The following is a 14,484-nucleotide window of genomic DNA, read 5'->3' on the forward strand; positions in this document are numbered from 1 at the left end:
TTGTGGCTTCATGAAGATAGCTGTCAATTGTAAAAGTAGGTATTTGTATATTACATATTTTATGTTAATCTATTTTAGTTTTTATATATTTTTGAATTATACTTTTTTGTTTCTAGTATGTTTTTTATATTAATTTCTTTTTTTTTGTCATGGCTGGCCAGTTTGGCTTTAGATCTTTTACAGATACTAAAAACAATACAATGACCCATGTGAAAAAATGATGTAACTTTGCTTTTTGAATGTCTAATAAATGTGACATCACTCACATGATCTTTTCCTTTGTTATAAATTCAATTCATCTCACAGATTTTAGTGATTTCTCACTTCACCGAAATGTGTCAGTCTTGTATTCATAACACTGACTCTGTATGATGATAATTCTATTGTGTGTGATGAAATTTGAAAACCATAGATATTTTTCAGTTGTTAAATTGTTATATGAACTGCAAAAATATTTGTGGTGTCCGAGCAATAATTTAAATTTTAAATTCCAACTAGAAAAATACCTGTAAATTTTAAATTATTTTTTTTTGTTAGATAAAACAAACTCGAAACGTGATTAAGCTTACAAGTTTAACCCTCTAGGATGAATCCGATGAATGAACAAGCCTTGGATCATACAATTATTTTAGCAAATGAAACCGATCAGTCCAATCGTTTTCTAACGGAGTGTACTCAAACTGAGGTATTGAATACAAACATTTCACGAGCAGACGTTTTTGATAAATATCTAGCCACAAAGAAGCTGACTAATCAGCTTAAGGAACTACCAGCCAAAGAAGAAGAGGATGCAGCAAATAAGAAGAATGAAACAACTTTCCAATATGATGAGATACGGTCTATATGCAATAAATATAAGAATACTCTTGCCATATACAGGAGAACCCACACCCGTGAAAAGTCATTCAAGTGCAATACATGTAATAAAAGCTTTTCTCAAAAAATACATCTCATTCAACATGCTAGGATCCACACTGGTGAGAAGCCCTTCAAGTGTGACGTATGCAAGAACAGTTTTAATGAAAAGAGTAATCTTTCGCGACACATGAGAACCCACACCGGTGAAAAGCCATTCAAGTGCAATACATGTAATAAAAGCTTTTCTCAAAATATTAATCTCATTCAACATGCTAGGATCCACACTGGTGAGAAGCCCTTCAAGTGCAATATATGTAATAAGAGCTTTTCTCAAAATATTAATCTCATTAAACATGCTAGGATCCACGCTGGTGAGAAGCCCTTCAAGTGCAATATATGTAATAAGAGCTTTTCTCAAAATATTAATCTCATTCAACATGTGAGAACCCACACCGGTGAAAAGCCATTCAAGTGCAATATATGTAATAAGAGCTTTTCTCAAAATAGTAATCTCATTCAACATGCTAGGATCCACACTGGTGAGAAGCCCTTCAAGTGCAATATATGTAATAAGAGCTTTTCTCAAAATAATAGTCTCATTCAACATGCTAGGATCCACACTGGTGAGAAGCCATTCAAGTGTGACGCATGCAAGAACAGTTTTAATGACAAGAGTAATCTTTCGCGACATATGAGAACCCACACCGGTGAAAAGCCATTCAAGTGCAATACATGTAATAAAAGCTTTTCTCAAAATATTAATCTTATTCAACATGTGAGGATCCACACTGGTGAGAAGCCATTAAAGTCTGACGTATGCTAGTACTTAATAACAAGAGTAATCTTTCAGTACATATGAGAACCCACACTGGTGAAAAGCAATACAAGTGCAATGCATGTAATAAGAGCTTTTCTCAAAATGTTGATCTTATTCAACATGTGAGGATCCACACTGGTGGATCCACATCGGTACTCTTACCAATCACTTGAGAACCCACACATGTGAAATGCGATTCAAGTGTGAGGTTTACAACCACAGTTTTAGTCGCAAGTATACTCTCACCCAACACATGAGAACCCACATAGGTTAAAAGCTATACAATTGCAATAGAAGTAATAAGAGCTTTTCCCGCAATATTCATATAATTCAACATGTGAGGATCTACAATGGTAAGAAGCCATTCACGTGCGATGTATACAAGCAGAGTTTTAATAAAAGACTATTCTTACCAATCACTTGAGAACCCCCACACAGTGAAAAGCCATTCAAGTGTGACGTATACAAGCGGAGCTTTAATATCAAGGGTAATCTTTCCATACATATGACAACTCACACCGGTGAAAAGCCATAAAAGTACAATACATTGTATTAAGAACTTTTCTCAAACTAGTAATCTCACTAGATATCTGAGGATCAACACTGGTGAGAAACTATTCAAGTGTGACGTATGTAAGCAAAGTTTTAATCAGAAAATTATTCTTAACCATCACTTCAGAGCCAACACCAGTGAAAAGGCATTCAAGTGAGATGTAAGCATGCACAGTTTTAATAATAAGAGTAATCTTACTACGCATTTGAGAACCCACACAGATGAAAAGCCATTCAATTGTGATGCACGCATGCACAATTTTAATAATAACAGTGATCTTGCCACACAATTGAGAACCCACGTCGATGAAAAGCCATTCGAGTATGACGTATGCAAGCAGAGTTTTAACGTCAATGGCTATCTTGCCATACATATGAGAACCCACACGGGTGAAAAGCCATATAAGCTTTTCTCAAACTAGTAATCTCATTAATCATGTTATGATCCACACTGGTGAGTTTCAATCCAAGATGCAACAGTAGCTAGTAACCTAGAGTTGGCTTCAATTGAGATGCAATAGAAGCTATTAACCTAGTAAGGGATGATCACGTCCAGTGCTAAGAAATATAATAACCCATAACTCCTAAAAATAGAGTCAGATCTAAACAAGAAGTACAGTAGTAGAGCTTTCTTGTCTGAAACCCCTGTCTAAGAAACTTAGCGTCCATTGGCTTGAACAACAAAGGAGATATGTTGGCTGGAAAATCAAGACTGACATATATCTGTTATAATCTGAACTGTTTTGTGCAGTTCAAGGAAAGAACAGCCACTTCTAATGATAAAGGTTTCATTCAATGGGCTGTTGAAGCATTTAGAAATAAAAAAAATCACATTTTTTGCAGGTTTGTTAAAATCACATTTTTATTGGTAAATATAAATACTCATTTTATTCAACACAGGAGAAAGCCACAGGCTTGTAGCAGAATATTGAACCTATTTATGATACTATTTTATAAAATGAACTCATATTCAAAAAATAAAGTCTCACAAAATATCCATGGGCATAGTTCAAGTAACAAACCTAAACAACTTAAGCAACAAAGGCTTTACATAAAATAATGTTGCAATAATATATTTCTAGTTCATTTGTTATTCAAAATTTTTTGTGGCTTCATGAAGATAGCTCTCAATTGTAAAAGTAGGTATTTGTATATTACATATTTTATGTTAATCTATTTTAGTTTTTATATATTTTTGAATTATACTTTTTTGTTTCTAGTATGTTTTTTATATTAATTTCTTTTTTTTTGTCATGGCTGGCCAGTTTGGCTTTAGATCTTTTACAGATACTAAAAACAATACAATGACCCATGTGAAAAAATGATGTAACTTTGCTTTTTGAATGTCTAATAAATGTGACATCACTCACATGATCTTTTCCTTTGTTATAAATTCAATTCATCTCACAGATTTTAGTGATTTCTCACTTCACCGAAATGTGTCAGTCTTGTATTCATAACACTGACTCTGTATGATGATAATTCTATTGTGTGTGATGAAATTTGAAAACCATAGATATTTTTCAGTTGTTAAATTGTTATATGAACTGCAAAAATATTTGTGGTGTCCGAGCAATAATTTAAATTTTAAATTCCAACTAGAAAAATACCTGTAAATTTTAAATTATTTTTTTTTGTTAGATAAAACAAACTCGAAACGTGATTAAGCTTACAAGTTTAACCCTCTAGGATGAATCCGATGAATGAACAAGCCTTGGATCATACAATTATTTTAGCAAATGAAACCGATCAGTCCAATCGTTTTCTAACGGAGTGTACTCAAACTGAGGTATTGAATACAAACATTTCACGAGCAGACGTTTTTGATAAATATCTAGCCACAAAGAAGCTGACTAATCAGCTTAAGGAACTACCAGCCAAAGAAGAAGAGGATGCAGCAAATAAGAAGAATGAAACAACTTTCCAATATGATGAGATACGGTCTATATGCAATAAATATAAGAATACTCTTGCCATATACAGGAGAACCCACACCCGTGAAAAGTCATTCAAGTGCAATACATGTAATAAAAGCTTTTCTCAAAAAATACATCTCATTCAACATGCTAGGATCCACACTGGTGAGAAGCCCTTCAAGTGTGACGTATGCAAGAACAGTTTTAATGAAAAGAGTAATCTTTCGCGACACATGAGAACCCACACCGGTGAAAAGCCATTCAAGTGCAATACATGTAATAAAAGCTTTTCTCAAAATATTAATCTCATTCAACATGCTAGGATCCACACTGGTGAGAAGCCCTTCAAGTGCAATATATGTAATAAGAGCTTTTCTCAAAATATTAATCTCATTAAACATGCTAGGATCCACGCTGGTGAGAAGCCCTTCAAGTGCAATATATGTAATAAGAGCTTTTCTCAAAATATTAATCTCATTCAACATGTGAGAACCCACACCGGTGAAAAGCCATTCAAGTGCAATATATGTAATAAGAGCTTTTCTCAAAATAGTAATCTCATTCAACATGCTAGGATCCACACTGGTGAGAAGCCCTTCAAGTGCAATATATGTAATAAGAGCTTTTCTCAAAATAATAGTCTCATTCAACATGCTAGGATCCACACTGGTGAGAAGCCATTCAAGTGTGACGCATGCAAGAACAGTTTTAATGACAAGAGTAATCTTTCGCGACATATGAGAACCCACACCGGTGAAAAGCCATTCAAGTGCAATACATGTAATAAAAGCTTTTCTCAAAATATTAATCTTATTCAACATGTGAGGATCCACACTGGTGAGAAGCCATTAAAGTCTGACGTATGCTAGTACTTAATAACAAGAGTAATCTTTCAGTACATATGAGAACCCACACTGGTGAAAAGCAATACAAGTGCAATGCATGTAATAAGAGCTTTTCTCAAAATGTTGATCTTATTCAACATGTGAGGATCCACACTGGTGGATCCACATCGGTACTCTTACCAATCACTTGAGAACCCACACATGTGAAATGCGATTCAAGTGTGAGGTTTACAACCACAGTTTTAGTCGCAAGTATACTCTCACCCAACACATGAGAACCCACATAGGTTAAAAGCTATACAATTGCAATAGAAGTAATAAGAGCTTTTCCCGCAATATTCATATAATTCAACATGTGAGGATCTACAATGGTAAGAAGCCATTCACGTGCGATGTATACAAGCAGAGTTTTAATAAAAGACTATTCTTACCAATCACTTGAGAACCCCCACACAGTGAAAAGCCATTCAAGTGTGACGTATACAAGCGGAGCTTTAATATCAAGGGTAATCTTTCCATACATATGACAACTCACACCGGTGAAAAGCCATAAAAGTACAATACATTGTATTAAGAACTTTTCTCAAACTAGTAATCTCACTAGATATCTGAGGATCAACACTGGTGAGAAACTATTCAAGTGTGACGTATGTAAGCAAAGTTTTAATCAGAAAATTATTCTTAACCATCACTTCAGAGCCAACACCAGTGAAAAGGCATTCAAGTGAGATGTAAGCATGCACAGTTTTAATAATAAGAGTAATCTTACTACGCATTTGAGAACCCACACAGATGAAAAGCCATTCAATTGTGATGCACGCATGCACAATTTTAATAATAACAGTGATCTTGCCACACAATTGAGAACCCACGTCGATGAAAAGCCATTCGAGTATGACGTATGCAAGCAGAGTTTTAACGTCAATGGCTATCTTGCCATACATATGAGAACCCACACGGGTGAAAAGCCATATAAGCTTTTCTCAAACTAGTAATCTCATTAATCATGTTATGATCCACACTGGTGAGTTTCAATCCAAGATGCAACAGTAGCTAGTAACCTAGAGTTGGCTTCAATTGAGATGCAATAGAAGCTATTAACCTAGTAAGGGATGATCACGTCCAGTGCTAAGAAATATAATAACCCATAACTCCTAAAAATAGAGTCAGATCTAAACAAGAAGTACAGTAGTAGAGCTTTCTTGTCTGAAACCCCTGTCTAAGAAACTTAGCGTCCATTGGCTTGAACAACAAAGGAGATATGTTGGCTGGAAAATCAAGACTGACATATATCTGTTATAATCTGAACTGTTTTGTGCAGTTCAAGGAAAGAACAGCCACTTCTAATGATAAAGGTTTCATTCAATGGGCTGTTGAAGCATTTAGAAATAAAAAAAATCACATTTTTTGCAGGTTTGTTAAAATCACATTTTTATTGGTAAATATAAATACTCATTTTATTCAACACAGGAGAAAGCCACAGGCTTGTAGCAGAATATTGAACCTATTTATGATACTATTTTATAAAATGAACTCATATTCAAAAAATAAAGTCTCACAAAATATCCATGGGCATAGTTCAAGTAACAAACCTAAACAACTTAAGCAACAAAGGCTTTACATAAAATAATGTTGCAATAATATATTTCTAGTTCATTTGTTATTCAAAATTTTTTGTGGCTTCATGAAGATAGCTCTCAATTGTAAAAGTAGGTATTTGTATATTACATATTTTATGTTAATCTATTTTAGTTTTTATATATTTTTGAATTATACTTTTTTGTTTCTAGTATGTTTTTTATATTAATTTCTTTTTTTTTGTCATGGCTGGCCAGTTTGGCTTTAGATCTTTTACAGATACTAAAAACAATACAATGACCCATGTGAAAAAATGATGTAACTTTGCTTTTTGAATGTCTAATAAATGTGACATCACTCACATGATCTTTTCCTTTGTTATAAATTCAATTCATCTCACAGATTTTAGTGATTTCTCACTTCACCGAAATGTGTCAGTCTTGTATTCATAACACTGACTCTGTATGATGATAATTCTATTGTGTGTGATGAAATTTGAAAACCATAGATATTTTTCAGTTGTTAAATTGTTATATGAACTGCAAAAATATTTGTGGTGTCCGAGCAATAATTTAAATTTTAAATTCCAACTAGAAAAATACCTGTAAATTTTAAATTATTTTTTTTTGTTAGATAAAACAAACTCGAAACGTGATTAAGCTTACAAGTTTAACCCTCTAGGATGAATCCGATGAATGAACAAGCCTTGGATCATACAATTATTTTAGCAAATGAAACCGATCAGTCCAATCGTTTTCTAACGGAGTGTACTCAAACTGAGGTATTGAATACAAACATTTCACGAGCAGACGTTTTTGATAAATATCTAGCCACAAAGAAGCTGACTAATCAGCTTAAGGAACTACCAGCCAAAGAAGAAGAGGATGCAGCAAATAAGAAGAATGAAACAACTTTCCAATATGATGAGATACGGTCTATATGCAATAAATATAAGAATACTCTTGCCATATACAGGAGAACCCACACCCGTGAAAAGTCATTCAAGTGCAATACATGTAATAAAAGCTTTTCTCAAAAAATACATCTCATTCAACATGCTAGGATCCACACTGGTGAGAAGCCCTTCAAGTGTGACGTATGCAAGAACAGTTTTAATGAAAAGAGTAATCTTTCGCGACACATGAGAACCCACACCGGTGAAAAGCCATTCAAGTGCAATACATGTAATAAAAGCTTTTCTCAAAATATTAATCTCATTCAACATGCTAGGATCCACACTGGTGAGAAGCCCTTCAAGTGCAATATATGTAATAAGAGCTTTTCTCAAAATATTAATCTCATTAAACATGCTAGGATCCACGCTGGTGAGAAGCCCTTCAAGTGCAATATATGTAATAAGAGCTTTTCTCAAAATATTAATCTCATTCAACATGTGAGAACCCACACCGGTGAAAAGCCATTCAAGTGCAATATATGTAATAAGAGCTTTTCTCAAAATAGTAATCTCATTCAACATGCTAGGATCCACACTGGTGAGAAGCCCTTCAAGTGCAATATATGTAATAAGAGCTTTTCTCAAAATAATAGTCTCATTCAACATGCTAGGATCCACACTGGTGAGAAGCCATTCAAGTGTGACGCATGCAAGAACAGTTTTAATGACAAGAGTAATCTTTCGCGACATATGAGAACCCACACCGGTGAAAAGCCATTCAAGTGCAATACATGTAATAAAAGCTTTTCTCAAAATATTAATCTTATTCAACATGTGAGGATCCACACTGGTGAGAAGCCATTAAAGTCTGACGTATGCTAGTACTTAATAACAAGAGTAATCTTTCAGTACATATGAGAACCCACACTGGTGAAAAGCAATACAAGTGCAATGCATGTAATAAGAGCTTTTCTCAAAATGTTGATCTTATTCAACATGTGAGGATCCACACTGGTGGATCCACATCGGTACTCTTACCAATCACTTGAGAACCCACACATGTGAAATGCGATTCAAGTGTGAGGTTTACAACCACAGTTTTAGTCGCAAGTATACTCTCACCCAACACATGAGAACCCACATAGGTTAAAAGCTATACAATTGCAATAGAAGTAATAAGAGCTTTTCCCGCAATATTCATATAATTCAACATGTGAGGATCTACAATGGTAAGAAGCCATTCACGTGCGATGTATACAAGCAGAGTTTTAATAAAAGACTATTCTTACCAATCACTTGAGAACCCCCACACAGTGAAAAGCCATTCAAGTGTGACGTATACAAGCGGAGCTTTAATATCAAGGGTAATCTTTCCATACATATGACAACTCACACCGGTGAAAAGCCATAAAAGTACAATACATTGTATTAAGAGCTTTTCTCAAACTAGTAATCTCACTAGATATCTGAGGATCAACACTGGTGAGAAACTATTCAAGTGTGACGTATGTAAGCAAAGTTTTAATCAGAAAATTATTCTTAACCATCACTTCAGAGCCAACACCAGTGAAAAGGCATTCAAGTGAGATGTAAGCATGCACAGTTTTAATAATAAGAGTAATCTTACTACGCATTTGAGAACCCACACAGATGAAAAGCCATTCAATTGTGATGCACGCATGCACAATTTTAATAATAACAGTGATCTTGCCACACAATTGAGAACCCACGTCGATGAAAAGCCATTCGAGTATGACGTATGCAAGCAGAGTTTTAACGTCAATGGCTATCTTGCCATACATATGAGAACCCACACGGGTGAAAAGCCATATAAGCTTTTCTCAAACTAGTAATCTCATTAATCATGTTATGATCCACACTGGTGAGTTTCAATCCAAGATGCAACAGTAGCTAGTAACCTAGAGTTGGCTTCAATTGAGATGCAATAGAAGCTATTAACCTAGTAAGGGATGATCACGTCCAGTGCTAAGAAATATAATAACCCATAACTCCTAAAAATAGAGTCAGATCTAAACAAGAAGTACAGTAGTAGAGCTTTCTTGTCTGAAACCCCTGTCTAAGAAACTTAGCGTCCATTGGCTTGAACAACAAAGGAGATATGTTGGCTGGAAAATCAAGACTGACATATATCTGTTATAATCTGAACTGTTTTGTGCAGTTCAAGGAAAGAACAGCCACTTCTAATGATAAAGGTTTCATTCAATGGGCTGTTGAAGCATTTAGAAATAAAAAAAATCACATTTTTTGCAGGTTTGTTAAAATCACATTTTTATTGGTAAATATAAATACTCATTTTATTCAACACAGGAGAAAGCCACAGGCTTGTAGCAGAATATTGAACCTATTTATGATACTATTTTATAAAATGAACTCATATTCAAAAAATAAAGTCTCACAAAATATCCATGGGCATAGTTCAAGTAACAAACCTAAACAACTTAAGCAACAAAGGCTTTACATAAAATAATGTTGCAATAATATATTTCTAGTTCATTTGTTATTCAAAATTTTTTGTGGCTTCATGAAGATAGCTCTCAATTGTAAAAGTAGGTATTTGTATATTACATATTTTATGTTAATCTATTTTAGTTTTTATATATTTTTGAATTATACTTTTTTGTTTCTAGTATGTTTTTTATATTAATTTCTTTTTTTTTTGTCATGGCTGGCCAGTTTGGCTTTAGATCTTTTACAGATACTAAAAACAATACAATGACCCATGTGAAAAAATGATGTAACTTTGCTTTTTGAATGTCTAATAAATGTGACATCACTCACATGATCTTTTCCTTTGTTATAAATTCAATTCATCTCACAGATTTTAGTGATTTCTCACTTCACCGAAATGTGTCAGTCTTGTATTCATAACACTGACTCTGTATGATGATAATTCTATTGTGTGTGATGAAATTTGAAAACCATAGATATTTTTCAGTTGTTAAATTGTTATATGAACTGCAAAAATATTTGTGGTGTCCGAGCAATAATTTAAATTTTAAATTCCAACTAGAAAAATACCTGTAAATTTTAAATTATTTTTTTTTGTTAGATAAAACAAACTCGAAACGTGATTAAGCTTACAAGTTTAACCCTCTAGGATGAATCCGATGAATGAACAAGCCTTGGATCATACAATTATTTTAGCAAATGAAACCGATCAGTCCAATCGTTTTCTAACGGAGTGTACTCAAACTGAGGTATTGAATACAAACATTTCACGAGCAGACGTTTTTGATAAATATCTAGCCACAAAGAAGCTGACTAATCAGCTTAAGGAACTACCAGCCAAAGAAGAAGAGGATGCAGCAAATAAGAAGAATGAAACAACTTTCCAATATGATGAGATACGGTCTATATGCAATAAATATAAGAATACTCTTGCCATATACAGGAGAACCCACACCCGTGAAAAGTCATTCAAGTGCAATACATGTAATAAAAGCTTTGCTCAAAAAATACATCTCATTCAACATGCTAGGATCCACACTGGTGAGAAGCCCTTCAAGTGTGACGTATGCAAGAACAGTTTTAATGAAAAGAGTAATCTTTCGCGACACATGAGAACCCACACCGGTGAAAAGCCATTCAAGTGCAATACATGTAATAAAAGCTTTTCTCAAAATATTAATCTCATTCAACATGCTAGGATCCACACTGGTGAGAAGCCCTTCAAGTGCAATATATGTAATAAGAGCTTTTCTCAAAATATTAATCTCATTAAACATGCTAGGATCCACGCTGGTGAGAAGCCCTTCAAGTGCAATATATGTAATAAGAGCTTTTCTCAAAATATTAATCTCATTCAACATGTGAGAACCCACACCGGTGAAAAGCCATTCAAGTGCAATATATGTAATAAGAGCTTTTCTCAAAATAGTAATCTCATTCAACATGCTAGGATCCACACTGGTGAGAAGCCCTTCAAGTGCAATATATGTAATAAGAGCTTTTCTCAAAATAATAGTCTCATTCAACATGCTAGGATCCACACTGGTGAGAAGCCATTCAAGTGTGACGCATGCAAGAACAGTTTTAATGACAAGAGTAATCTTTCGCGACATATGAGAACCCACACCGGTGAAAAGCCATTCAAGTGCAATACATGTAATAAAAGCTTTTCTCAAAATATTAATCTTATTCAACATGTGAGGATCCACACTGGTGAGAAGCCATTAAAGTCTGACGTATGCTAGTACTTAATAACAAGAGTAATCTTTCAGTACATATGAGAACCCACACTGGTGAAAAGCAATACAAGTGCAATGCATGTAATAAGAGCTTTTCTCAAAATGTTGATCTTATTCAACATGTGAGGATCCACATCGGTACTCTTACCAATCACTTGAGAACCCACACTGGTGAAATGCGATTCAAGTGTGAGGTTTACAACCACAGTTTTAGTCGCAAGTATACTCTCACCCAACACATGAGAACCCACATAGGTTAAAAGCTATACAATTGCAATAGAAGTAATAAGAGCTTTTCCCGCAATATTCATATAATTCAACATGTGAGGATCTACAATGGTAAGAAGCCATTCACGTGTGATGTATACAAGCAGAGTTTTAATAAAAGACTATTCTTACCAATCACTTGAGAACCCCCACACAGTGAAAAGCCATTCAAGTGTGACGTATACAAGCGGAGCTTTAATATCAAGGGTAATCTTTCCATACATATGACAACTCACACCGGTGAAAAGCCATAAAAGTACAATACATTGTATTAAGAGCTTTTCTCAAACTAGTAATCTCACTAGATATCTGAGGATCAACACTGGTGAGAAACTATTCAAGTGTGACGTATGTAAGCAAAGTTTTAATCAGAAAATTATTCTTAACCATCACTTCAGAGCCAACACCAGTGAAAAGGCATTCAAGTGAGATGTAAGCATGCACAGTTTTAATAATAAGAGTAATCTTACTACGCATTTGAGAACCCACACAGATGAAAAGCCATTCAATTGTGATGCACGCATGCACAATTTTAATAATAACAGTGATCTTGCCACACAATTGAGAACCCACGTCGATGAAAAGCCATTCGAGTATGACGTATGCAAGCAGAGTTTTAACGTCAATGGCTATCTTGCCATACATATGAGAACCCACACGGGTGAAAAGCCATATAAGCTTTTCTCAAACTAGTAATCTCATTAATCATGTTATGATCCACACTGGTGAGTTTCAATCCAAGATGCAACAGTAGCTAGTAACCTAGAGTTGGCTTCAATTGAGATGCAATAGAAGCTATTAACCTAGTAAGGGATGATCACGTCCAGTGCTAAGAAATATAATAACCCATAACTCCTAAAAATAGAGTCAGATCTAAACAAGAAGTACAGTAGTAGAGCTTTCTTGTCTGAAACCCCTGTCTAAGAAACTTAGCGTCCATTGGCTTGAACAACAAAGGAGATATGTTGGCTGGAAAATCAAGACTGACATATATCTGTTATAATCTGAACTGTTTTGTGCAGTTCAAGGAAAGAACAGCCACTTCTAATGATAAAGGTTTCATTCAATGGGCTGTTGAAGCATTTAGAAATAAAAAAAATCATATTTTTTGCAGGTTTGTTAAAATCACATTTTTATTGGTAAATATAAATACTCATTTTATTCAACACAGGAGAAAGCCACAGGCTTGTAGCAGAATATTGAACCTATTTATGATACTATTTTATAAAATGAACTCATATTCAAAAAATAAAGTCTCACAAAATATCCATGGGCATAGTTCAAGTAACAAACCTAAACAACTTAAGCAACAAAGGCTTTACATAAAATAATGTTGCAATAATATATTTCTAGTTCATTTGTTATTCAAAATTTTTTGTGGCTTCATGAAGATAGCTCTCAATTGTAAAAGTAGGTATTTGTATATTACATATTTTATGTTAATCTATTTTAGTTTTTATATATTTTTGAATTATACTTTTTTGTTTCTAGTATGTTTTTTATATTAATTTCTTTTTTTTTTGTCATGGCTGGCCAGTTTGGCTTTAGATCTTTTACAGATACTAAAAACAATACAATGACCCATGTGAAAAAATGATGTAACTTTGCTTTTTGAATGTCTAATAAATGTGACATCACTCACATGATCTTTTCCTTTGTTATAAATTCAATTCATCTCACAGATTTTAGTGATTTCTCACTTCACCGAAATGTGTCAGTCTTGTATTCATAACACTGACTCTGTATGATGATAATTCTATTGTGTGTGATGAAATTTGAAAACCATAGATATTTTTCAGTTGTTTTTTCTCAAAAATAAATTCTTAGCACTCAATATTATAATTTAAAATGGGGTCTTAACAGTTTTGTTTTTTAGGGGGGGGGGACAATTGCCTTTATTGATTCCGTGCTAGGAAGGCAGTAGGTTTTACTTCTGGATTCTTTTATTATTGAAGTTCAAAGCAAGTGATGGAGGTACTTGGTCTTAACTTGTGATGCAAGTTTGTGCTGAAGGTATTCTTTTGGTTCTGATTTCAACATACTATAAAATCAAAAGTATATTTGTACTCAACAACTATAGAAATCTTTCATTTCCAGTTTTTTTGAAAACCTGGTACTATTTTGGAAATATGTGCTCAGGATGCACTCAAAATGACTTTTATTGGATTTTGAATTGCAACTTAAACTAGAATAAAAATATTTAGGAAAACTTTCCCCACATTTTTTTCAAACACTATATTTCAACCTTATTTTTAATTATAACAGTAACCATGCAACCTGTAGACAATATTCTAATGGATCATACTTTATGCATTTGATTTAAAAGCTTGTAGCTAGGTAGTGGTATTTTGTGTATGATATGGTTGATTGAACCACTGTTTAAGAAAGGTGATAAGAGTGAGTGTCATAATTATTGAGGCATTAGGCTATTCTCTATAGGCAACAAATTACTTATTAATATGATACTTTTTAGACTGAGAGATGCTGCACACAAAGTTATAAGAGAAGAACAGTGAGGTTTTAGGAGAGGTAGAGGATGTGTTGACCA

The 14,484-nt window shown here is 34.0% G+C and overlaps 4 protein-coding genes across 4 annotated transcripts; all 4 read left to right on the top strand.

The window, feature by feature from the left end:
- The first annotated feature begins 42 nt into the window (after window positions 1-42).
- On the top strand, window positions 43-3,446 carry LOC136032422 (zinc finger protein 501-like). Its single transcript, XM_065712734.1, has one exon. It carries the CDS (start codon window positions 587-589, stop codon window positions 1,679-1,681), a length of 1,095 nt encoding a protein of 364 aa, XP_065568806.1. The 5' UTR covers window positions 43-586; the 3' UTR covers window positions 1,682-3,446.
- Window positions 3,447-3,543: 97 nt separating this feature from the next.
- On the top strand, window positions 3,544-6,777 carry LOC136032402 (zinc finger protein 501-like). Its single transcript, XM_065712713.1, has one exon. It carries the CDS (start codon window positions 3,918-3,920, stop codon window positions 5,010-5,012), a length of 1,095 nt encoding a protein of 364 aa, XP_065568785.1. The 5' UTR covers window positions 3,544-3,917; the 3' UTR covers window positions 5,013-6,777.
- A 97-nt stretch (window positions 6,778-6,874) lies between these two features.
- LOC136032407 (zinc finger protein 501-like) lies at window positions 6,875-10,108 on the top strand. Its single transcript, XM_065712718.1, has one exon. It carries the CDS (start codon window positions 7,249-7,251, stop codon window positions 8,341-8,343), a length of 1,095 nt encoding a protein of 364 aa, XP_065568790.1. The 5' UTR covers window positions 6,875-7,248; the 3' UTR covers window positions 8,344-10,108.
- A 146-nt stretch (window positions 10,109-10,254) lies between these two features.
- Window positions 10,255-13,426, top strand: LOC136032414 (zinc finger protein 501-like). Its single transcript, XM_065712726.1, has one exon. It carries the CDS (start codon window positions 10,581-10,583, stop codon window positions 11,673-11,675), a length of 1,095 nt encoding a protein of 364 aa, XP_065568798.1. The 5' UTR covers window positions 10,255-10,580; the 3' UTR covers window positions 11,676-13,426.
- The last annotated feature ends 1,058 nt before the right edge of the window (window positions 13,427-14,484 follow it).

This window comes from Artemia franciscana, chromosome 1, assembly GCF_032884065.1.
Source record: "Artemia franciscana chromosome 1, ASM3288406v1, whole genome shotgun sequence".
NCBI lineage: Eukaryota > Metazoa > Arthropoda > Branchiopoda > Anostraca > Artemiidae > Artemia > Artemia franciscana.